Source organism: Myotis nattereri, assembly GCF_964212035.1.
Source record: "Myotis nattereri genome assembly, chromosome: 7".
Lineage (NCBI taxonomy): Eukaryota > Metazoa > Chordata > Mammalia > Chiroptera > Vespertilionidae > Myotis > Myotis nattereri.
In genome coordinates, this window is record NC_138082.1 from 43,441,177 (window position 1) to 43,467,604 (window position 26,428).

The window sequence follows — 26,428 nt, forward strand, 5'->3', positions numbered from 1 at the left end:
CACAGAGCCGCAGGGCGATCAGGGGGTTTGGGCACTGCCCCCTGTCACGCTGATCCCGGTGCCGGGAGGCATATTACCCTTTTACTATATAGGGTAGAGGCCTGGTGCACAGGTGGGTGCTGGCTGGTTTGTCCTGAAGGGTGTCCTGGATCCGGGTGGGGGTCCCCACTGGGGTGCCTGGCCAGCCTGGGTGAGGGGATGATGGCTGTTTGCAGCTGGTCACACATCCTTCAGGGTGGGGGTTCCCACTGGGGTGCCTGGCCAGCCTGGGTGAGGGGATGATGGCTCTTTGTAGCTGGTCACACACCCTTCAGGGTGGGGATCCCCACTGGGGTGCCTGGCCAGTCTGGGTTAGGGGCTGAGGGCTGTTCTCAGGCTGGGGGTGACTGAAGCTCCCAACTGCTCCTTTTTTTCTTTCTTTTTTCTTTTTTATTCTGGGCCAGCTTTAGCTTTGAGGCTTGGCTCCAGCTCTTAGGCCTCAGCTGCTGAAAGTAGGTTTCTGGCCTTTGCTTACAATGTTGCAATCCTGCTGGCTGAAGCCCGGCGGACTAAAGCAGGTTTCTGGGCTTTTGTTTAGCTTCTATATTTGTAACATAGTTGCTTAGAGTTGCAGCTCAGAGGCCTGCAGCGGCAGGCGGGGAACGTTGGAGTCCTCCGTCACTGAAGCAAGCAAGCCTCATGTTAGTTTCAAGCTGCCTGGCTGCCGGCCGCCATCTTGGCTGGCAGTTAATTTGCATATTGCCCTGATTAGCCAATGGGAAGGGTAGCGGTTGTACGCTAATTACCATGTTTCTCTTTTATTAGATAAGATAACCAACTAGAAAATCAGTTAAATTCACATTTTTTAAAAAATATTTCTTTTATTGGTTTCAGAGAGGAAGGGAAAGGGGAAAGAGAGAGAGAAACATCAATGATGAGAAAGAATCATTGATTAGCTGCCTCCTGCACACCCCCTCTGGGGAGTGGAGTCCTTGACTGGAAGCGAACCCAGGACACTTCAGTCCGCAGGCTGAGGGTCTATCTACGGAGCCAAACCAGCTTGTGCTAAATTCACATTTTAGAACATAAAGATTTCTGAAGTTAGTCACCAGAAATTGTCTCCTATTTATTTTTTAAAATTCATTTACTCACATTATTTTCTAAAAAGTGAATTAGTTTCCTTTTTATTTGTTTTTAATTAGAAATGTTGAAGAGTGAATATTTTTGTCAGCTGAATTATTTGAATGACAGAATTCAAAAATGGCCTGGGGATATTAATACTGCAGCCTAGCTGAAACCGGTTGGGCTCAGTGGATGGAGCGTCGGCCTGCGGACTGAAAGGTCCCAGGTTCGATTCCGGTCAAGGGCATGTACCAGGGTTGCGGGCATATCCCCAGTGGGAGATGTGCAGGAGGCAGCTGATCGATGTTTCTCTCTCATCGATGTTTCTAACTCTCTATCTCTCTCCCTTCCTCTCTGTAAAAAATCACTAAAATATATTAAAAAAAAAAATACTGCAGCCTAAAGGATCATCTAACAGCTCTAATGCACATCTCATTTTTTTAAAGGGAACTATCCTTTTGGACAAATAATTGTCTAATATCACCCCTGGAGACTTTATTCAGATATAGAAATTGTTCTATATCTCTTAACCTTGCAGTACAGAATACAGTTTTTCTATTCATTGGTATCTCATAACATGAAAGTTATAAACCAGAAACAAGCAGAGAATTGTTAGAGAATCCATGTTTTACAGTATTTTTCTCATATAACTACTGCTAAAACTTACCTACTAATTATATAATGGTTGTATAGTGAATTATTCTAGTGCATATTATTTATATACAATGTAAACTATAAATTTTTCTTAATTTAAATTTTTAAAAATTTAAGTTCCTTTTTGAAATTTTTTTAAAGTTCAGAATCTTTTAAAAGTAAGTTGCCAGCATGATGTCTCATCATCCCCCCCAAACTTTGTTTTCTATAATAAAACATTCTCCTACAAAATCACAATATAACCATGAAAATCAAGAAATTAATATATTACTACCATCTAATTTGCACATCACATTTAAGTGTTGCCATTTATTCCAATATGTCTTTTATATTTATAGCAATAAGATTCAGTTGGAATCTCACATTGCAGTTAGTTGTTATGTCTCATTGGTCTTTTTCAATATGAAACAGTTTCCTCAAACTTTCCTTGACTTTGATGACTTTTGGAGATTATAGGCCGTTACTTTGAAGAGTTTACCTCACTTTAGAGTTGTGTAACACTTTTTCATGACTAAATTCAGGTAATGTATCTTTGATATGACTATCATGGAAGCGATAATATATCCTTCTTACTGCATCTTATCAAGGCACATGGTATTGATTTCCCCTATTTCTAGTGTGAATTTGGATACTTGAGTAAAGTGATGTTTGTCAGATTTTTATACTATAAATTACCCTCGGCTTAAATAATTAAAATGTATTTTATAGGGTGGTAGAGAGACTATAAATATTCTGTCTTGTGAAACTTTCAGTTTATTCTTTTATATCAGCATGGATTAATGGGATCCTATTTTATTCATGATTTGAGCCATTAATGCCATTATTTATTTTGATTCTCAAATTGTCCTAGATTTGGCCACTTTCTGACCATATTCATATGTAAGTCCTTCTTTACTTTCTGGCTCAAGATATTCAAAGCCCATCCTGTACTTTCCCTGCCCAGCCCTGAGATCTGCCACATTTTAAAGTTCCTTTCGGTGGAGAATGGTATCTAGACATCAACATCTGGGTGCTAAGTGGGCTTATTGCTAAAGGGGTATCAATGTTCCCAGACCCTCTCAGAGGGCACAGCTAGGTAAATATATGTGTTGTCATCTATATTTCTGTATTTTCATATCTATACTAGAGGCCTGGTGCACGAATTTATGCACGGGTGGGGTCCCTAGGCCTGGCCAGTGATCAGGGCTGATCAGGGCCTGCTGGCCAGGGGCAGGGACCCAGAAGGTTGGCCAGCCTGCCGAGGGGGGGGAGGGGGGGAGGGACCACAGGAGGTTGGCTGGCTGGGGGGAGGGACCGCGGGAGGTTGGCTGTGGGAGCGCACTGACCACCAGAGGGCAGCTCCTGCATTGAGTTTCTGCCCCCTGGTCGTCAGTGTGCATCATAGCTACTGGTTGACCAGTCGTTCCAGTTGTTCAGTCGTAATGGTTGCTTAGGCTTTTATACATATAGGTGGAAAGTCATGAGTTCATATCAAATCTTAGCTCATACAAAGGTTCATTATGTATAATTATCTTCACCCACAATGTGAATTTACCTTCACCTACTACATCCTTGATAATAGTTACTTTTTCAGTCAATTCCTATATATAATGAATTACCTGTTGTTAACAGGTCCTCTCCTCCTTACCCAGTACATATCCTCTGCTTGGGCCTTGGTATCTTTTGCTGGAATGGTCCCAACCCTATTTCTTACCTCATGTGGATGCCTCCTCACCCTGCTTGTGCATTGACATCCCACATCAGTGTACATGCCCCCTCCATACACTTTCCTCAGCCAACTCAGACTCCCCTCAGGTCCAAACCCTCTTCCCACCCATGGACACCTTGCTTGTCTTACCCAGGCTTTAAAACTCTGTAGTGGACTATCCCTCAATTGCCTAAGCTGCCTCCTATGAAGACACCACTTTTCCCCCCTGGAGGCTTGGCTTTCATATTAATTTTAAGTTATATTCATTTTAAGTTATAAGAAATGGTTTGCCAGTTAATTTCTCCCATTTTCTTCTGTTCATCTTTCCTTACAGTGTTCTTCTTTACTAAATTCTTATTGGCATTTTATATTATGTGTGATTTTAATTGATGTAGAGTTATACAACTGAGTCTTTAAGTCACAAGAGAGTCCTTTGTACTATTTTTGTAAAGGTGGTTTACATAAAATTTTGATATAATTGGTAGGCATAGAATAGCAAGGTATAATAGCTGATATGATTAGTGGAGCCGGGCTTACCTGTGGGTAGGCACAGTATAGCAGTTGAAAGGTTCTTGTCTCATTTTTTACCTGGAGTAAGTTATTTCACTTTTGGGGACCACTTTTATAGATTGACTAGTTAGGACCACATCAGGAACACAGTGGAGGTACATGATCAGAAATCTATATCATAAGAAAAAGCCTCTGATATATAGTCAAGAAAGAGAATTTTGTTCTAACATTTTATTTTTTAATAATCAGCAAAGGAAACATTTTACAGATAACCATTTTACATGTATGAAAAAGTTCAACCTTATTACCATGTCAAGATATGCAACTTGAAAATTAGGTGTTTTTTTTGTTCGTTTTGTTTTTTACTAATCTAAAAAAGTGTTAAAAATAATATGTACTGTTGGTGTGGATGTTGAGGAATGGGACCTTTCTGTACACTACTTGTTAAGTAGAAAAATAGTAATAAGGAACTGGAATTTTTATTGGGTGTCTAGGAAATAGGCTGATATGTAGGTAAGGAACTTCTTTTTTAGAGAAAGGGGACAGTTGTGGTAGAGGAGTGGAAAGAATGAGAGAGAAGTGTACCAAGGGTTCAATCTCTCAGAAGGCTTTTCTAGAACAATCAGAGTGGTCCCTGCACTACCTCTATATTCTTATAGTATTTTAACTCTCATTCTTACCAAAGGAATTTAAATTACATTTCTGTATTTTTCTTTCTTCTGCTAGACTAAAAGTTTCTCACATGTAAGCACTGTTGTTGTTGTTTTCTAAAAATGTTTGTGTTTTGGCATATACAAGATGTTTAAATGCTTCTGGAACTTAACTAAGTTTAAATATTGTTTTGGTTTTTCAAAGCAATATAGTGATAAAGTGAACTAAACTTATTTGTCTTGTTCATGTCATACAGCTATGTATTCATTCCTTATATTTTATGAGTAAATGTTATGAGCTAGGCACTGTTTTAGGTAGTCAACCCAAAAATAAGTTCTTTGCCCCCACTGAGCCCACATTCTACTGGTAATGACAGAGCATAACTTTTATAGGTTTCCTTTGGCTTATTCTAGTGTTCTTTCCCCTCTTCGCACAGACAGCATGGTAAAGATGGATGTGAAAGAAGAACTTGAATCTTACCAGATAGAAGTTTTGCCTGAAGCCAGGAAAAAACTTTCTTTTTGCTATCTCCTATACCACATCACTCTTGACTCCAGGGTCAGAACTGTGACTATTTACAGATTTTCTTACAAGAATCACCCACTGTTTCTGAGCAAGACATTCTTGTTACCACAATTATAGAAGCAAAATTAATGAAAAATAAATTTTTCTTTCTGTACCATTGGCTTATTTAAATAAGCATATATAGTTACTCTGTTCACCTACTAGATGGAATTTCAGTGAATGCAAGATGAAATAGTATTAGCAGTTTTAATGGACCACTGTTCTGGATAGATTCAATAAATCACTTGTCCTAAAACAATATCAAATAAGTAAGTTATAAAGTTATGGAAGTGAGAACTGCTTATATAGATCAAATACATTATGAGACAGATAGATTTTGATGAATTAGGCTGAGAACCTCACCACCATGAACTACATTTTAAAAAATTAAAAGCCTTTTAAAATACTTTGAAATACTAGCCCTCATCTTCCTCATCAGAAGTCAGGCTTTTCACCCTTTTAAAGGCTACTCTTTAACCACAGCTATAAAGGTCAAATGAAATGTTTCTTTCTCTTTTTTTTTTTTTTAAATATATTTTATTGATTTCCTACAGAGAGAAAGGGAGAGAGAGACAGAGTTAGAAACATTGATGAGAGAGAAACATCGATCAGCTGCCTCCTGCACACCCCCCACTGGGGATGTGCGCAACGCAGGTACATGCCCTTGACCGGAATCGAACCCGGGACCTTTCAGTCCGCAGGCCGACGCTCTATCCACTGAGCCAAACCGGCCTCGGCTGTTTCTTTCTCTTTTACTCTCTTTGTGGTGGAGTTTGATATATTAATATATATCTTATATATATTTACTAGTATATAAATGTTTAAGTTATTTACATGGGTGGTATTCATATTTAAGAAGTAGTACTGTATTGTAAAGATTCTTAATAGTGACTGGATTTTTGGATGACAGTAACAGTGTCATTATTTGAGTATCATTTTTTCTACAGTGTTTCAAGAAATCTTTAAGTACTATTAAGAGTGAAAAACCACTTGGGTTTTTTTTTGTTTTGTTTTGTTCAGTATCCTTGCAATGAAAAAAAGGACGTGATAAGTTGTTCAACTTATGAAATTCAAGTTACATGTAAATTCTGCCAGGTATGTATGCAATATTTGATATTTTTACCCATTTTAATATTTTAGAGTATAAAATTTTTCATAGGTTGTTTCTAGATAAATGTTTTTCCATTAATAAGAAAACACTTATCTAGTGTGTTGTTTAGTTGAATATACTATTGTTTTTAAATTATTAAATAGAGCATCTAAATGCACTTAACTCTGATAAACATAAACATATTTTAGGGTTCTGATTTCTCTTAAAATGATTACAAATAATAATGGTCCCATGAGATAATTTGTAAAAAATGGTTCAATTAGCAAATGGATATGGAAAAAATATTCTAGGTGCTCCTTTAATCATTTCACTTGAACATGTTGATGGCTCTGAGAAGTCGTACCAAAAGAAAGTACTCCAGCATTTTCCAAATTTGTTTGGCAAATTTGTTTACATTTTTTCTATAATAGCTATTGTCATTCCTACCAGAAATGCTTTGGGAAGCGTTGCTCTGAAGAGTTAACAAGCTAGTATTGAAAAGGCCAGAATTTTTCGTTGCATCAAATACACTTGTTATATATAATTTCTAGAAAGAATGCAAAACAAAAACCTACAAGTTGATAGAAGGCATAATTGGAAACTTTAAGTCTAAATCTAAAAGTAGGAAATAATCTTGACTCAAAAATGTCTTTTTGTAGTTGTTTTGTTCAAATCAGGACCCAAAAAAGTCACCATATTGCATTTTGTTAGTATGTTTATTAAACCTCTTTTAACCTAAGACAATTCCCTCTATTTCCTACTCTCTTTTGTTCCCTGTTATTTATTTATCTACTAGAGGCTTGGTGCACGAAAATTCATGCACTGGGGGTGAGGGGTCCCTCAGCCCAGCCTGCCGCCTCTCACAGTCCGGGAGCCCTCAGGGGATGTCCTACTGACAGCTTAGTCCCGCTCCCTGTGAGGAGTAGGCCTAAGCTGCAGTCTGGGCTCCCTCTGCAGCAGGTGACCAGGCCTATCGGGAAGGCACCGCCCCCATCACCCCGCTGCTGCTGCCACTGCTGGCCCTCGCAGTCACTGAGGCTTTGTCTGGAAGACGTCCAGTCTAATTATCATATTACTCTTTTATTAATATTGATTGATGAGACTGGGTAGTTTTTCCTATAGAATTTAGCTAATTACAACCTGGTAGTGTTGTTCAACATGTTTTTCTATCACCTATATTTCCTATAGCTGTATCTACAGAGACTTGATTACATTAAGTTTGACTTTTTTACCCCTAAGAGTATTTTGTGTGTTTTCTATTACATCATATCAGGAAACATGTCAATTTTTTTTTTTGTCCCACTGTTAGTGATGTTAATTTAAGACTGACCCAATTCAGCCATTATAAAGTTCCCATCACTTTGATGATAGTTGCCTAGATCAATGGTCAGCAAACCGGCTCGCAGCCACATGCAGCTCTTTGGCCCCTTGAGTGTGGCTCTTCCACAAAATACCGATTTCTGCCCGTGGGCCACGAAGTTTCAATCACACTGTACGTGCGCACCCGCACGTGGTATTTTGTGGAAGAGCCACACTCAAGAGGCCAAAGAGCCGCATGTGGCTCGCGAGCCGCAGTTTGCCAACCACTGGCCTGGATATATTATTTTATTAGGGGTTAAAGGTGATTTTCTAGCTATAGTATTTCTTTCTTTCTGCACTTTACTATTTAACAGGTAACATTTAGCCTGATAGATCAGGGTTCCCACCCCCCCTTTTTTTTTTAATCCTCATCCAAGGATATGTTTATTGATTTTAGAGAGAGGAAGGGGGAGAGAGAGAGAGAGAGAGAGAGAGAGAGAGAGAGAGAGAGAGAGAGAGGAGAGAGAGAGAAGAGGGAGAGAAGAGGGAGAAACATCCAGCGGTTGCCTCCCATACCCAACCCTGACCAGGGATCAAACCCACAACCTGTGCCCTTATGTGGAATCAGATCCCCATCCTTTTTGGTGTGCGAATGGAGCCATCTTGGCAGGGGCCCTATCTTTTTCTTCTATAGTATAAAATCTGCATGTTTACATATAGTTGTCTACTCATAATAAGATAGAAGATAGGGTTAGAATGTCACTAAAGTGTATCATTTCACATTTGGATAGAAAAGGTAACAAACTTAGTGAAAATAAAAAATACTACATTTTAAATTATTTTTGAATTAAGAATCTGTACTGTAAAACATTAACCATCTCTTAATGTTTTACTGTAGGCAATACAAGGACCTGTGGAATATGAGTGATGACAAACCCTTTCTATGCACTGCCCCTGGATGTGGCCAGGTAATATATAAATTACTTTAAATCATTTTGTGTATTTATATTTGTTAAAACACTGATGACAGTATATGTTGTCATTAAAAGGATTCTCTTACAATGTTTTGTACAGTTTTGGAGTTAAAGAAAATAACCCAGAATAATTTGGGGAAGGAATTCCTCTTTTTCTCAGTAGCATTATCTGAGTTTTAAAAAATTCAGTCTAATATTGAAAAAAAGTTATATCTTATAATGGAAAGATGAAAACCTGGACAAAATCTAGGGTTTAAAAGTATTTTCATTTGACCATTATTGGTTGAAAAGCACTATAAACTGCCTAATTGGAAATTAGATGTACATTATCATATATGAAAATTATTTTATTTGCTAAACTCTTATGAAATTAGCTAATATTTACCTGAGAGTATTACTAATGTATTAATGTTCTTAAAGCTAACATCTTTAATACAGAGCATGTGTGGAAGCATTTTCAGAAAATAATACTTCAGTGTTGTTTCAGAAATATTTCAGTGTTCTGTAACAGGCTATTAAATTATTAACTTATGCTATTATAATTATTTAATCTTAAAATAACTACAGGTACTAAAGAATTAAAGAATAAATTCAATGTGTAATGAAATTACAGACTACTTAAATAGATAAATTATAAATAAAAATTAAGTATGAAAGTGCTTTATTCTGGCATATCACATTTACTCCTTGGACCTGGTACTGAGTTAAATGGACAAAGAGGTGGTATTACTCAAGTCATCCATTTTGCTGGAATGGATTGAACAGACACAGCATGATTCTGTAGTACCCCGAATTATAGTAAACACAGTATGTTGCTAGAGCCAGTTTTGCTATGTTGTTCTAGGAATTATTCTTAGAAACTCAGTCTCAAACAAGCCCCTTATTCCTTCTCCTATTCTTTTCTTAAAATAGTAAGAATTGTTTGTTATCTCGTGATTGATTCTTTACTAATACACGCCATTTTTTTAGTAAAAAGTATTATTTAAATTTGCTTAAATTGAGCAGAACAAAAGGAAACCTATTGCTAATAGAATATATATATGTATGTATATCATAAGAGATTGTTTCTTAAAAGACCTGTCTAATATTATAAAAAGGAAAATATTAAGGAGTTACAATTGTTTTTAGACTCTCTATTGTGAAAAGAGTTAACATTCATACTTCCTCCTACCTCTTCTTTCATTTCTTGATGTCTGATAATTTGTTTTTTACATTGTCAAGGTTTGTAATACATTTTGTCTAATAATCTGTAATTTCCATATTTGCTTATCTTCCATATTTAAATAGTATAGATAGAGAAAAAGGGAAGAATTAAGTTTTAAGGCACTGTGTATTTAGAAGTCAGAAAGAGGAGGAGAGGGAGGATGTAGAATAGAAAGCTGAGAAGCAGCAAACAAGAAAATTGTGTCCTGGAAGTCAGGTAGAAGAAGTGTTTCAAAGTCGGGGAACAAGGTAGTCAGATAGTTGATAGGAAAAGGTGAGAATTCAGTATTTACTATTGGATTAAGAAATATGAAGATTATTAGGTGAGTAGTTTCATTGACGTGGCAGTGACAGCAATGTGATTGCAGTAGGTTAAAGAGAAAATGGGGAGAACCAGAAGTGGAAAACATTCTAAGACAGCTCTTTCTTGGAGTTTAGCTTAAAGGGAACAGAAAAATATAGCTGGAGAAGAATTGAAGATGGAGCTTATTTGTTTTGCATTGTATAGTGGGAATATCACAGCATATTTGACCCTGCAGAGAGAGAGACTGTTATAGGATTGGGGTCCTTAAGTCGGTAAAAGAAAGGATGGGATCTGGTGCTCAAGTAAAGGGACTGGCCTTAAATAGACCATGGGCAATTATTCTGTAGTAACTGAAAGTAAAAAGGGCAGGGTAGAGGTTTGGAAGGTTTGAATAGAGAAAAGAAAGCATACAGACATACTTCCTTCAATATAGTCACCATAAAAAACAAAATTACATTTCTGTTTATTCCGTTGCACACAAAAAATTACCTTTAGAAGCTATGGCATGCTGTTTTAAATAGACTTAGGGGTGGCAAATTTTTAGCCTCTTATATTACTAAGGATGCTAATTAGGTCAAAAAGTCACTCTAACAATAGCTTGAACAGTTTGTTTTTTATGTAACAGCCCAGAAGTAGGAGTTCCAGGGCAGGCTCACTGCTATCCTCACATGTGAATTCCATTTTTAGGTCCAAGATGGCTGGCCCAGCCCCTGCCATCAGGTTCACATTCCAACAATAAGGAGGGAGAAGGGGAAACAGAGCACACACACACACTCACCATTTTATTAACATTAACTGGAAATAATGCGTATAATTTTCATTTATTTCTTTTGGCAAGAACTCAATCACATGGCCACCTTATTGCAAAGGGAACTAGAAAATGTAGTCTTTTTCTGGGCAGCCAGGTACTCAACTAAAATTGGGAAATTCCTTTGGGAAAATTTTGAGTAATAGAGATTGAGGGACAGTTAGCAGTCCTTTTCATAGTTTTCAGAGATGATTTTTCATTTGGGGGCTTAGCAATAAGTCATTTGGAGCCTGAATCTGGTTAACCTGGGTACAATAAGTCCTCACTTAATATTGTTAGTAGATTCTGTAACTTTAAGTGAAACGACATCTAACAATCATAGGCAAAAATGAATGCAAGACCATTCAAGGACCTGCTGTAATGTTTTTAAAGTCTGGAATTTAGTTGTCAGTAATGTATCAGTGTTGGTTTCTTAGTTAGGGGTATCCCATACCTATTATTTATCTGTGCCCAACTTGTTTCAAATAGTATTTGAGAAATTAAAGATTCATATAATTTCATAACAATAAAAACAATATTTTTAACTTAGCTAGCCACTGTGCTAAGAAGGTTATGTGGATTGTCACTTAATGCTTCCACCAACTCTATGAAATGGGTGGTTATGGCCACATTTCTCTGAGTCACAAAACCAGGAAGTATTGGAAATAAGTTTGTACCCAAGCCTATCCTTGTGTTCTGTAATAAATAAAATGTTCAGGCCTCAAGGTATATTTAAATACAGGTCTTTGTATTTGTTATCTTTCAATTAACATAGTTTTTATTTCCTCTAAATAACAAAGTTTCGCCGAAAATGTTGACAGGCTTAAAATGGCAAAATAAAATCTAGAGAAGACTTTGTTAACATTAGGAGCATTTCATAAGCCCTTCTCCCCTTTTATTTTTTAAAACAAAATTGGGACCTTACTGCATTTACATAGTTATATATTTATCAGTATGCAGATTGCATTGCATGTATCATAAGCGTTTTGTGTGTTAATTGAAAACATGGGTTTAAGCTGCTGTGTCCTATTCTATTGCCAGAGCATGTCCCATAAAGAATTTACTCATTCTGCCAAAACCGGTTTGGCTCAGTGGATAGAGCGTCAGCCTGTGGACTGAGAGGTCCCGGGTTCGATTCCGGTCAAGGGCATGTACCTGGGTTGTGGGCACATCCCCAGTGGGGGATGTGCAGGAGGCAGCTGATCAATGTTTCTCTCTCATCGATGTTTCTAACTCTCTCTACCTCTCTCCCTTCCTCTCTGTGAAAAATCAATAAAATATATTTAAAAAAAAAAAAGAATTTACTCATTCCTCTATTATAGACTTTTATAATTTTATAACTTATTAAATTTGTATGATTTTCATATAATTACATAAAATACAATTTTCTGAGTATATATAATATGACATAATTATATATAGTTTTATAATTCCAGTATTATAAGCAACTTTGTGATGAAATCCTTTATATGCATCTCTAATTAATTTCTCAAAATACATTCTTAAAAATAGATTACTTGGTCAAAATGTATACACAGTTTTGAGGTTCTTCATACATTTTGCCATATTGTTTTTAAAAGCTAAGCCAATTTTTATTCTTATAGTTTATTTAAGCACTGGCTTTATCATGAACACTCCAGTTGGGGTATTATTACTTCTTTTGTGTGTGTGTGCCTGTATTTATTCCCTGAGGGATTTAAAATAATCTTGATGTTATAATAATATCTTATAACTGTTACTGATCAAAATAGTAACCTGGCTGCCATGGTCGGGTTGCTCAGTTGGTTGGAGTGTCATCTCATACACCAAAAGGTTACAGGTTTGATTTCTGGTCAGGGTACATACCTAGGTTGCGGGTTCAATCCCCAGTCCAGGCGCTTGGAGGCGGCAACTGATGGATGTTTCTTTTTCTCTGTTCCTCTCTAAAATCAATTTAAAAAACATGTCCTTGGATGAGGATTAAAAAAAATGTAACCTGGCTAACGTTAGCAACATCCATTTGTTAAATCTTTCTAAGAACAGAAATGGAATAGTCTCTCTTTAGATTCAAATAATATTTCCTAGGAAATCAAAACTTTAACTGGTATTATCCTGGTGGCTTTATAACTTAGTTGTACCTATTTATCTGTTAAATAGGAATAATAATCTATGTCATGTGTGTAAATTAAATGCAGATTGACTGATTTCTTGGAAGTTAATTCTAGTGAGTGCGTTCAAGTGTTCATGCCTTGGAATAACAGATTTCTCTATATATCAGAGCTTATATTGCTTTATTATAAAAGCATCTGATTCACATCCCTTCAATATATCAGATTGCCCTTTCTTTTTTAACCTTTTAAGAGAGATGATTATCCTGTCCTACCTTTCTTGACTGCTTTTCTCATTGTTTATTCAGCTATATGCTCGAAGTCTTGTTTAAGACAATACTGTGCCCATTTCGCATTGAATTTGTGCTCTTGTGTTCTCAATATGTTGTTATTGCTAGCAGTATCATTACAATTTTATTCAATACATATTTTTAGAATAAATGTTTTAAATTTGCCTTGGAAAGCAATTCAAACAGATTTTGCAAAAAAAATTATTTTAGCATGTAGTAGCTACTTTTATATAAGCATTTATTGAAAAGATGCATTTTATTTATTCATATATGTATATATATAGGGAAATAAAAACAAGAATAAATCCTATGTTTTGTGTACTCTTCAACTGCAAACCTATTTTTGCCCAACCCTGTTATATATCTTCTCTTGGTGACTATCTTTTTTTTTTTTTAAAAGAAATCTTATTGTTGAAAATATTACATATGTCCCCTTTTCCCCCCCATTGCCCTCTCCTGTCCCTCCCCCCTCGCCCCAAGCCTATTGGTGACCACCTTTTGACAAGATTGCCTTTTGCCTCTGTAAGTTTCTTGTTAGAGGTAAATAAATTTTCGTATATGATAATCCAAGTTAAACTCACCTGTATCAACTGCCAATTTTAGAGTATTTTATCCATGTATATAAGTGATATCATTATATGATCAACAGTTCACTATAAATAGCATTTAGGTAAATTTGATCTGGAGATTGAACATTCATATTTCTTTCATTTCCCCTTTTTCTTTCATTTCCAAAATGTTTTTTAGGGTCTTTTTAGCTGCTACTTTTCACTTAGGATCCATCTTGGTGCCATTTTCACATGTTTTGTACAAAATGTAATGTTATTTATTCTATATGTAGTTGCTCTTTGATTTGAATATTTGTGGTCAAGCAATCCAAGCAGAAGATATTGGTAGAATAAAATTCCTGGGAGGTAATTTTCCAAGTTCTTTGGTATTAATTATGCTGACTTTGCTGTTTTGAAATCTAAGACCTCTATCTACCAAAATACATTCAATTACAAATGTTTACTGATTCTCTTCCGTGAAGAAGTCACATTGTTAGGTTATTTGTAACATAATGGATTTTGCTTTGAGATACATTTAGTGTGAAATATAAGGCATGTACTTTTAAACATGTAATGCAAAGTTAAAAGCAATGAAATAATGCCAGTATACTGCAGATATGTCATTCTCCAAGAGCTTTGTTATTCAATAGTCTGTCAATTCTCCAAATTTAAAAGGGATTCTTAAAATGTAAAGCATATGAAAATAGCACTTGAGTGGGGAAAACTGGGTTATGGTCCCAGTGCTTATAGTCGCTGCTTAGTAAATGTTTGAAGAGTGAACAAATGAATAAATTAAGGGATAGGGGTACTGTTGCATCTGAATACTCACCTTCAATAGGACCATAAGCAGGTTCTGAAAAGGGGTCATATAATAATAGACATTTTTCTATTGGTGTATACAGTAACCTAAAGACTGAGTGGTAAACCGTACTTAATATGATAGCAAAATATGGCCAACTTAAATAAAAGCTTAATTGACTTCACTGACCATCTGTGGTTTTGATGGTTTATTTTTGTTTCTCCTTTAGACTGGGCTTGAAGATTCAGCTGTTTAATTGTAAGGAGCTCATTCTTTTGAACATTTATTAAATACTGTATGTTAACTTTGGGGGAGCTCAAACAAATAGCTCAGACTACTTAAAAGGACAGGCATACAAAATAATCAATATAATATTGATAGGTACTATAACCAAGGCATTATGCAGAGCATAATGGGCATTAATGAGAGAGATTATCATCTACAGAGTGAGGATCTGGTTGGTTTGAGGATGATACAGGTAGATACTCAGTGTCATACTTTTAGAATAATTAGAAAACTTTATGATAAAGAGCATAATGGTAAGAAATGTTTCATTCTTTTACATTGTGTACATTTTATATGACCCCTGTTCAGAACCTGCTTATGGTCCCATTGAAGGTGAGTGTTCAGATGCAACAGATTTCACAAGAGAAGGAATCCAATTTGATGGTTTAGGGCAGTGGTCGACAAACTGCAGTTCGCGAGCCACATGTGTCTCTGTGGTCCCTTGAGTGTGGCTCTTCCACAAAATACCATGTACGAACGCGCATGTACAGTGCGATTGAAACTTCATGGCCCATGCGCAGAAGTCGGTATTTTGTGGAAGAGCCACACTCAAGGAGCCAAAGAGCCTCATGTGGCTCGCGAGCCGCAGTTTGCCGACCACTGGTGGGGAACTAAATTCAAATATTAAATTTTAACACCCCCATTTGTAGGGACATAGGGAGTGAGTTTAGATCTCTTAACTTTGCATTTTATAGTTATTTCTCTGAAATAACAAAGAGTAAGTGCTCCCAATTTTCAGTTATAAGAATTACTTAGTAAAGAGTATCTTCATAGTCCTGACCGGTTTGGCTCAGTGGATAGAGCGTCGGCCTGCGGACTCAAGGGTCAAAGGTTCGATTCCAGTCAAGGGCATGTACCTTGGTTGCGGGCACATCCCCAGTAGGGAGTGTGCATGAAGCAGCTGAATCGATGTTTCTCTCTCATCGATGTTTCTAACTCTCTATTCCTCTCCTTCTCCCTTCCTCTCTGTAAAAAAATCAATAAAATATATTTTTTAAAAAAAAGAGTATCTTCATAAAGGTTGATGTCCAGACATTCAGGAGATATTTAAATTATGCATTTATTATGTTGTAATCATTAATGTTGCCTTTGGCATGCAGGGCCTATCCAAGTTAAATGTAGCTTTAAAAATAATTTTGCTTCACTTTTAAAGACTGTGGTGGGGGAAAAATCAATATTTTAAGTAAAATTTTTTTATTTTAAAATTAACTATTATTATACTGGTTACTATTTCTTCACTGAATTGTGACAGAGGCATTCTTTTTATATGTGGTAACATAAAGAACCTGATTTATTTCTTAAATCATCCAGGTGTAATATTTTTATAAGAAAATTCTCATTTTAAAAGTGGTAAGTAACCTGAAGTCTATGTAAATACAGTACTTTTTTCAAAAGTCATTGTATCACGGAGCATATATTTTTGTTGTGATGTGGCAGAAATTAATAATGGTCTATTTTTAATGTCCAATGAAATTTATATAAAGTTTCTTTGCCTCAGGTTTTGTTTTTATATGCTTTCAAGTGAGCTGTGAGACCTAGTAACATATCAGCATTGCTTATTCTTGGGTAATGGGTTTCTCTATGATTACTTGAAATCTAGTATGTTTACCTATACTAACAATAGATTCTTTTATAGTTAACAGACTGCTATTTCATTGTTAATGGTGGTTTTACATGTTGTGGAAATGAATTTCCTTATTTTACTTATTTGATCAAATTGAAAATCTTAACTATATTTTAAAACTTTTTGCCACAGCGTTTTACCAACGAGGATCATTTGGCTGTCCATAAACATAAACATGAGATGACACTGAAATTTGGTCCAGCACGTAATGACAGTGTCATTGTGGCTGGTTAGTATATGCTTTTATTAATAGCTTATATACATATTTCACCTGGAATGTGCACAATTTTTGTGTATTCTCTGTAAATAATATAGTCTGGTGATATTCCAATGACTTCATTTGCAATAAATGTTGGCAACATGTATTTTACCCATTACATATCCATGTTTCCTTCTGACCATTCATTTCACTTCTTGTATGGTTTTCAAATGTAGATTTCAATGTCAATTTTGTGGAAGTTAATTAGAAACCTGGGAGCATTCATTCCCTCTCCAAAAGTTTACATTTAATAGACAATTGAACTAATGTGATGTTTAGTTATTGTTTCTTTTAGCCGTTCACACCTGGTCTACAGTGCTGTGCGAAGATAGAAAATGATCACACTCTTCCTGTTGGAGAAAGATCACTTAGCCGACTTGTTTATTAGGATTTTTGTTTCTATTTCCTTGGACTAAACATCCATGTTAGTAAAATAACTCTGAATACTCTCCTAAATTCAGTCGTTTTTGTATGTTGATCCTATGAACATACAGTATCACCTAAGCAGATGATTATCTTTCACAATATGTGAAAAGAGAATATACATTGGTTTATTGTCCTCCATGCTGTGTTAGTTGCTCCTTTTTTGGTACTTAAATATATATAAGCACACATCTGTGTATGTGTACACACACATAATATGAGTAATTTTACCATATTTTACATATTTTTTAAGTATTGTGATAAAATGTTTATATGAAGTCTAATATATTTATATAAATTTCAGACTTTTAGTATCATAACCACAGATTCACATATCATAAATATTCAGAATAACACTAAATTTTTTCTTCTATAAAGCTTAGGTTTTACTCTTTGTAAATCTGTATTTATATCTAAATACTGAATATTATTAATACTTTAAAATTATCACCCGAATCTAGAGATCAGTTTTACATATGCAATCTTTGGAGCAATAATGAGGCAAATATTATTAGGTGGTTCTTCTAGTACTTTCAGCATCAAAATTTTTGTAATGAAAAAATTAGAGATAACAAAAATTTGGTAAATTATCAAAATAATTTATTTATGAAAAATGTAGGGAAATGTTCAACCTGTCTTCAACTCCACAAGTAAAAGAAAGCTAAAAAGAGTGAGGTGTGCTTTTCTGTAGAGTGTCATATATCAGATATTATAAGCTGGAACCAGAAAACAGTCAAATAAGCAGTATAACACGAACAGCCTGGAAGGGTCACTCTTCTAGGTATGAAAGTCTTTGCTTCTCTAAAACTAACTGTCTTAGAGCAAGATCTCTCTTTGTAACTTTAACTCAAAAGTGTTTGAGATTGCTTTCTAAAAACTACTTTTCTATCTGCATTTAGTACAATAAAAAAAATAGAACACATTCACAAACAGTACTTGACCATTTTTTTACTTATGTGAAGGTGAGTAATTTAGCATTACTATGTAAATAGAATGCATGCTGTATGTACTATGTATTTGATGATCAACAGTCATAAGCCATCTGCATGTTTAAACAATTGTGCCTGTGTTGACTTTTCTCAAGCCTGATCATTCCAGTAATCACTGATGAAAGTGATTTATGCATATACATTTTATTTTTAAGACTTTTCTCTCTCTTTAACACAAATTAGGAGCCTTCCGTTGAGCTTAGATAGATAAACCCTTTAAGTGTGAACAGAAGACTCAAATTTATATTCAATTTACAGATTCAGTCATGTTAGACCTAAGCTGATGCATGTATGCTGGGTCCTTTTATCATATGATTTTAGAAATCTTTTTGGGAGTGAGGGTATGTAAGTTGCAGACTGACTAATAGGTAAAAGGATGACACAATAGAGTTCTTTAGTAATTCTGATAATAATAATATCTGAGATAGGCCTACATTGTGTGTAATATGACAAGTAGGTCATTTTAATGCTAACTATTTATATATAGTAAACATTAGTACTCTAATGTCATGTTAGTATATGTGTTGGGGCAATGATAAAAGAGTAAGTAATGCCCATTTTGGAGACATAGTAATTAACAAATGTATGAATATTAATTTCACAAAAGATTTTATTAATATTTTAGCTTAAACTAGGAGTGTTTTGTTTCTTTTAAACTAGGAGTCATCTTATACTTTTATTTTGCTTAGGCTAGATTGCTGATATAACATATAAAATTGATGCCCTAAAAGATGTAAAAGGTGACTAGAATTTCAATGTACTACCAACTCTGATCTATCTGAATAAATAGCCTTGAGAATAATAAGATTTAATAGGCAAAATTCATAAATTTACTATTTTTTAGTACATGTGGACCTTAACAGTCATTTGTTCTGTAACCAACACGTATATGTATAACTCATGTAAGGTAGTACATGAGTTAATGCACTAGCATGAGTAATGTTCAAATATAGTGAAAATATTTCAAGTTTTTAAAATGTAAAGTTGAAGTCCTCTGCTGCCCTATAAATTGTGCTAGAGCATACCATAGATATGGAACTCTTCCATAGCTAACTCCTCGTACAAGCTTGAAAAATGCATTAAAATTGAAAATTGGCTTCAATAGGTAGTAATAAGGAGGGTTTTATTTTAGTTTGTTTTTATTATAGGGCTCTTATTTTAACCTTTTTTTTCTTGTAGTATTTTGATTTACCTGCTAAAGATTGTTTTATGTTAAGCATGCTTTCGTAATAGATTATGAGCACTGGTGGAAGGGCCAAGTTGAGTGTATATACATGCTCTTGTCTAGTTTTCCCAAAACTGCATGTATTTTAAACGTAATTTTTAATGTAAATTTTAAAAAATCTTATGTTGACTAATGATGATAGTTGATCTCTGAGTAGAGGATGTGTATGTCACTCTACTCAGAAGGTATGGACTAAGGAACAAGAAGGATTTCTTTCATGGTTCATAAACTTTGAGGAAATATCTTGAACTGCAACAAAAACTTAACCAAATTTTGTTTGCTTTAAAGGAAAAGGACTTTCCAAAGAGAAAATTAACAGCTGACTGAAGCAGTCCTGCTAATTTGTTAATTTATTAGGTGTATTTTAGGGTTCTTTATGATATTTAAATCTATATGATTGCTTCTTGACATTTATTTCAGATCAGACCCCAACACCAACAAGATTCTTGAAAAACTGTGAAGAAGTGGGTTTGTTTAATGAGTTGGCAAGTCCATTTGAGAATGAATTCAAGAAAGCCTCAGAAGATGACATTAAAAAAGTATGTTGTTCACTATGATATTAAAGAGTACTTCTCACAGAACAACAATTAAAGTTTATATTTCTTTTTATTTTAGATACACTGATTGGGTTTATTTTTAACTCCTAATATTTTCTTTAATGTTTATGTTTATCTTAGATGCCTCTAGATTTATCCCCTCTTGCAACACCCATTATAAGAAGCAAAATTGAGGAACCATCTGTTGTAGAAACAACTCACCAAGATAGTCCTTTACCTCACCCAGAGTCTACCACCGGTGATGAAAAGGTTAGAAATTTGTATTTATGGTAGAAACACATACTAAGTGGAAAATTAGCTTCCCAAGTAAGGATTAATATTTGATCTACGTAACTAATAAATTGTACATAATTTAGTGTCAGGTTATATGTGAAAGCCTGTGAATAGTCTGAAATTTCAAGGAAAGAAGATTCTAGCTTTATAGATAATTAGCTTTTTATTACACACAGAATATTTATAAGGGAGATCAGCAGTCACTTTAGATAAAACTTACTTTTTAAAGGATATATAAATTTATAAATTTAACTTAAATTTTCTGGGTTTTGCTATTTTATTTTTAACTACTTATATACAGTGACAGCTTAATTAAGAATCTTTACAATGAATATTGAACAAAGGTTATTTTGGCTTTTAAGGGTTATGGGCATAGTTACTCATTCTCAGCAATGCATCTTCGGTATCAGCACTAAGATGATGATACTGTTTTAGTACAGGCCTGTAGTAGGTGTTTTAGGGCCTCATTGAATAGCCTAGTAACTTGAACCACCTGGCTCTCATCTTAAACTTAGTATGTCTAAATTAGAGCTCTTGATTCTTTCCACAGTTTGTCCTATCTCAGTATATTTTCTCCTAATCCATCTAGTTTCTCAAGCCAAGAATCCTTAATTATTTTTCTTTTCCTTCACACTGAAGTCAACAGCCAATCTTATCAGACCTACTTCCTGAGTATATCCTTCTGTCATCTTCTGTCTTCAGTGTCACCACTTTAGTTCAAGCCATCTTAATACATTGTCACTTCCCTGCTTGAAATCCTTCAGCGGTTTGCCTTTGCATTTAAGGTAACTCACACGCCTTCCATAGCCCTCATTGATCTGGGTTTGTCTACCCATCCAACCTCACCTCATGCCACTCTCCTGGTGTCTTTATCAAATATTGCAAGCTTTTCCCTGCCTCAAACACATTACTCATAGTGTTGCTTCCTTCTCACTATAATGATCTCCTAATCCTTTCAGTGTCAATTCAAATAACCATTTTTTCAAAGAAGTTCACTTTACTTCACTGTACTTTCTAAAGTAGCCAACTCCAACCTTCTTCAAGTTAATCTTTCATTATTTATATCATGTTGTACTTTTACTCTACAGCATATTTCAATCTGAAATTCTTTTTGTTTTACTTGTTTATTGTCTGTCTCTTATGACTGGTCCTTGAGAGCATGTTGTATATTGTTAAACTTGTTGAATAGGTGAATTTCTAATAGTATTAGTTTATCTTTCTATGAAAAATTGGACAAGCGTTATTTAGGCTTTTAAAGGGTTATGGAAATAGTTACTCATTCTTAATAAGATTTTTGGTAAGTGGCAACATAAAAGCCAATTCAAAGTACACAGTTGACCCAGTTTTTATACTAACTAGCTAGTTAAGGAGTTCTGGATAAGGCCCTTAATCTCTTTGTTTCCTGATCTGTAAAACTGGGGGAAAGACCACCTGTAAGGTCCTGGCTAACTCACATAATTATGTAATTATGTATTTTATATTCAAGGTATCAATATTACTTGACCATTGGATACTGAGAAATCATTGATAATGGATAAACATTTGCATTGCTTTAAATTTAAAAAAATATTTCTATTATTGGATATGTATAAGCTTATAACAGTCTCCCTAGACCTCTTTTCTTCTTTTTTTAAAATTGATTTTAGAGAGAGGAAGGGAGAGTAAGAGATACATTGATGTGAGAGAGAAACATCAATCGGTTGCCTCCTGTATGTGCCCTGACGGGATCGAACCCACAATCTTTTGGTGTATGGGATAACACTCCAACCAACTGAGCCACAATGACCAAGGCCTCTTTCCTCTTTTTATAGTATAGTGATAGAGTAGAGCTTAGCAATCTCTTCTGGATTTTAAGTTCTGTGATTCCTAAGAACGCTTTGTATTTTTTAAAATATATTTTTATTGATTTCAGAGAGGAAGGGAGAGGGGGAGAGAGATAGGAGGAACATCAGTGATGACAAAGAATCATTGATTGGCTGCCTTCTGTACATCCCACTGGGGATTGAGCCTGTAACCTGAGCATGTGCCCTGATTGAGAATTGAACTGTGACCTCCTGGTTCATCGATCGATGCTCACCCACTGAGCCATAGCAGCTGGGCTGTATTTTTATCTTTTAATAAAATTCTCATGGAATCATAGCCAAGTTACTCAGCCTGACTTACTTCTGGATTGATAGGAAAACAAGTTGTACTGATAATACCATTCAGATGTTTTTAAACTAAAATACGAACATTGCATTTGAAACTTTACAGCTGCTTCTAAAATTTTCTTGTAATTAACTTTAGATACTTATTTTGGGGGGTATTAAGTATCATCCTGTGGACACTTTTCAAAATGTGTTATTTTCTGTTCATTAAGGTACATGAATTGACTTGCATTTTTAAATTCCACTCTTTCTCTGTCTCATTATTAAATAGGAAGTACCATTGGCACAAACTGCACAGCCAACATCAGCTATTGTTCGTCCAGCATCATTACAAGTTCCCAATGTGCTGCTTACAAGTTCTGACTCAAGTGTAATTATTCAGCAGGCAGTACCTTCACCAACCTCAAGTACTGTAATCACCCAGGCACCATCATCCAATAGGCCAATCGTGTAAGTAATTTGGGCCATCAAATTACTGTTTATGAATTAAGTTTTTGTTGTTTCATAGTTTGAATTGTGACCTTAGTTTTGTGTTTGTCATATTCTGCATGCTTTGATTTTTAGAAAAAGTACTTGTGTCGTCATATATATATATATATATATCACACACACGTATATGTATATGTGTATGTATATGTATATGTATGTATATGTATATGTATATGTATATTATTAGAAAATAAATACCTAAAACTTAGATGGTATTTTTTTTAGACAGGTAGGCTCTTAAGAGCTTTCTGGTAAGGATTTTTCTTATTTAATATATTGGAGATTGTCCTAAGTAAATCCTCAACTTTTTCCATTTTTCTTGTTATTTTTTCCACACTGCTACATGCATTATGCATTTTAAATGCAATTAAAAATAAATTTTGCAGTTTGTTTTGCATTGATTAGAAATTTTTTTTAATGCTGCAGTAATAGGAATAAAAATACTCTTTTTAATTTTCCTTTTTTTGTTTTTCTTAGTCCTGTACCAGGTCCATTTCCGCTTCTATTACATCTTCCCAATGGACAAACCATGCCTGTTGCTATTCCTGCATCAATTACAAGTTCTAATGTGCATGTTCCAGCTGCAGTACCAGTAAGTTTGAGATTTAGACTATTTACATTTTTCTTTATAGCAAAACTTATCTTTGTAATCAGAAAATACCCTTTGGGCTGTTTAATTGGTTTATGAAAATGAATTCAACAAACTATTTATTAGTGTCAAGTAGTATTTCCTCTTTGATATTTATAGTGATAACATGTACCATTCAAGAAAAACATAATTGGATAGAAAACATCTTTTTATTCTCCAAAAATCTTAATTGTTTTCCTTGTATTTTTAATACTGAGAACATTATTCCTAGTCAACCCATTTTAATTTGACTTAGATTTGTAGAATTCAAATATTAACACAGATTTCTATTCTTTAAGAGGATATTTATACTAGAACACTTGTCAGGTAACTAACTCCATGGTATTTCAGATATTGTTGAAATTATTTATAAAAACACTCTTTGTGAATTTTATGGTCAAGTTGGGTTTATAGAATTATTTTTGCAATTCAAGTATGTGAAAATCTAAACAGTCTAAAACAATAGTCCCTCACCTTTCTAATGGGAAAATAAAAATAAAGTTGTTTGAGGGGCATGTTAATTATATAAAATTTAAAAGATATAGATAGTAGTTAAATATCTAATTATAATATTTAATAATTTAGTGAATATTTAAAAGCACATTCTTTAGAATTATGTAAGTTAGAAATAATGCTTTTTTTCCTATTTTCACATTCATAAAACAGTTTTATTCAAACTCTGCAAATGTCTCTTCAGTATTAAAGTTTGCATCATTAGAGTGACTTTTTAAGATATCTGGCACAATTTTTCAAAACACATTATTTTCGTTTTTACCTAAGAAGTTTCAATATAATACTTTTTGAATTTAGTATTCTCTTTCTGGAAGTCTTATCCCAATTTCTAATACTCATTCATATAATAAAAAGAGAGTTTCTTTTTTCACCTTGTAGGTACATATTTCTGATTAGTACCATATAATCATTTATTGCATAGCTTTAAAAAAATTTTTAAAAGCCTACTTATAGTAACATCCAACACTTTTGGTGAGAATATTCCCCATAATGTTACTGAAATTAATGTTAAATATTTATTTTCATTAATTAATTCTCCTAAGTGCTATTTAAAGTATCCAGGATTAGCATTGATTGAAATCATCTTGACTATGTATGTGCTCTTCAAATAGAACTTTGCTCTTCAAATTCATTATTTGGGAGACTTTATAAAGACTAAATATAAGGTGACTACTTCCTCTTTTCTGAGGATATTTTTGAAGGGGAAACATTCTTGCCCTGCATTTGAGATTATGTATTATCCTGTGAAATGTAACTAATGAAAGAAACTGAAATGAAAAAGAGGTATACTTTAGCCGAAACCGGTTTGGCTCAGTGGATAGAGCGTCGGCCTGCGGACTGAAGGGTCCCAAGTTCGATTCCGGTCAAGGGCATGTACCTGGGTTGCGGGCACATCCCCGGTGGGGGATGTGCAGGAGGCAGCTGATCGATGTTTCTCTCTCATCGATGTTTCTGACTATCTCTCTCCCTTCCTCTCTGTAAAAAATCAATAAAAAAAGAAAAGAAAAGAAAAGAAAAAGAGGTATACTTTAGTTACACAATAACTAATCACTCAGTGTTGATACTAGCTCAAAAACAAAAGGCAAAAAACAAAATTGAAAAATCTGTTCTAGGTTATTAGAGAAATTAGAGGTTATTAGATTCTTTTTTTATATCATGCAGTATATTAATATATTAGGCTATTTTTATATATTTTAGAAAAGCACAATTCAGTGTTGAAATTATTTTTCATGCCTATTTGTCACAAGTTTTGACATTTCCTTTCACCTCAGAATGTAAGTGTGGCAGATATGTGAGAAGTTTTGCATCAATCACTTTGGATACTGTGAGTTTCTATAAAAAGGAACGATTTTAAAAAATTGTGAAAGTTGAATGAAGATTAGCAAAGCAAATGTCTTAGAAATTGATAACTTTTGAAAGTAAATCAGGATCTAAGATCAATAAGGATTTAGATATAGTTTCTGATTTGAAGTCTCAAATTATTATAGCAGCCATTGTGCAAATAAAGTACAAATCTCATTTTTAATATGTTTTCTAGCAATTATTTTTAATATCTTTTTCATAGCTCGTTCGACCAGTCACCATGGTGCCTAGTGTTCCAGGAATTCCAGGTCCTTCTTCTCCTCAACCAGTACAGTCAGAAGCAAAAATGGTAAACAACATTTTATTTGTTCTGTCCATTTCTTGAGCTGATTTTGAGATTTTTTTTTCTTGTCTGGTTTCTGCTTGTATCTTTTTTTAAGCAAACTGCCCTCCTGGTGGAGGCTATGAATATTACAGCTGAAACTAGGTCTAATCACCTGAACGCAGTGCTGATAAGTGGTTTTAAACAGTGATATACATTTGTAGAACAGTATTGACAGTAATTTTGAAATAGTACACAATTAGTCACCATTGCACGTAATATATAAAGGAAAATCATATTTTTGAGTTGTGTTTCAGATACTGAGAAATTATTGCTGTTTAAGGAAGGAACGGCAGATTAGGAGTCAGGAGACATGTGTCTTCATTTTAATCCTAACCCTGCTATTCATTACCATTAACCAGGCCACTTTAACTTTTCTGGACTCAGTTTCTTCATCTGTAAAACAAACAGATTAAACTTAGATTTCTGGGGTTTCTCTTAGCCCCATATCCTTTAAATTTGCTAGTGCTCTTGCTAGAAGACCTGCAGTTGTTGCCCTTTTTTTTTTTAATTCTACCCTTCATATGTCTTAAATTCCATCTAATGTCTTTACTTAAAATGACTTTAAATCCTACTTTATATTATATATAAATGAATTCCCTAAGAGGCTTTGTCATAATCCCTGAAGGATAACAAAGCCAGAATTTTGAATCATGGCTTTGGCAGAGAACAAATGTTTTCTCTTCTCACTTAAGTTGTGAACCTTTGAAGCAAAGGGTAGTAAGACTTAAGAAAGTCTTAAATGCATATCAGTTCATGTTGTTCTTTCAGAGGATATCCCCAA

At 34.6% G+C, this 26,428-nt stretch overlaps 1 protein-coding gene across 1 annotated transcript in view; it reads left to right on the forward strand.

Annotated features, from left to right (window-relative positions):
• ATF2 (activating transcription factor 2) overlaps positions 1 to 26,428 on the forward strand; it is an 82,103-nt gene that overhangs the window by 20,033 nt on the left and 35,642 nt on the right. The window contains exons 3-10 of the mRNA XM_081096078.1: positions 6,188 to 6,262; positions 8,455 to 8,524; positions 16,590 to 16,686; positions 19,774 to 19,892; positions 20,031 to 20,159; positions 22,602 to 22,780; positions 23,297 to 23,411; positions 25,525 to 25,611. Of these exons, the coding sequence (XP_080952204.1) occupies positions 6,231 to 6,262; positions 8,455 to 8,524; positions 16,590 to 16,686; positions 19,774 to 19,892; positions 20,031 to 20,159; positions 22,602 to 22,780; positions 23,297 to 23,411; positions 25,525 to 25,611 (828 nt within the window). The 5' untranslated portion in view covers positions 6,188 to 6,230. The remainder of the gene's footprint in view (positions 1 to 6,187; positions 6,263 to 8,454; positions 8,525 to 16,589; positions 16,687 to 19,773; positions 19,893 to 20,030; positions 20,160 to 22,601; positions 22,781 to 23,296; positions 23,412 to 25,524; positions 25,612 to 26,428) is intronic.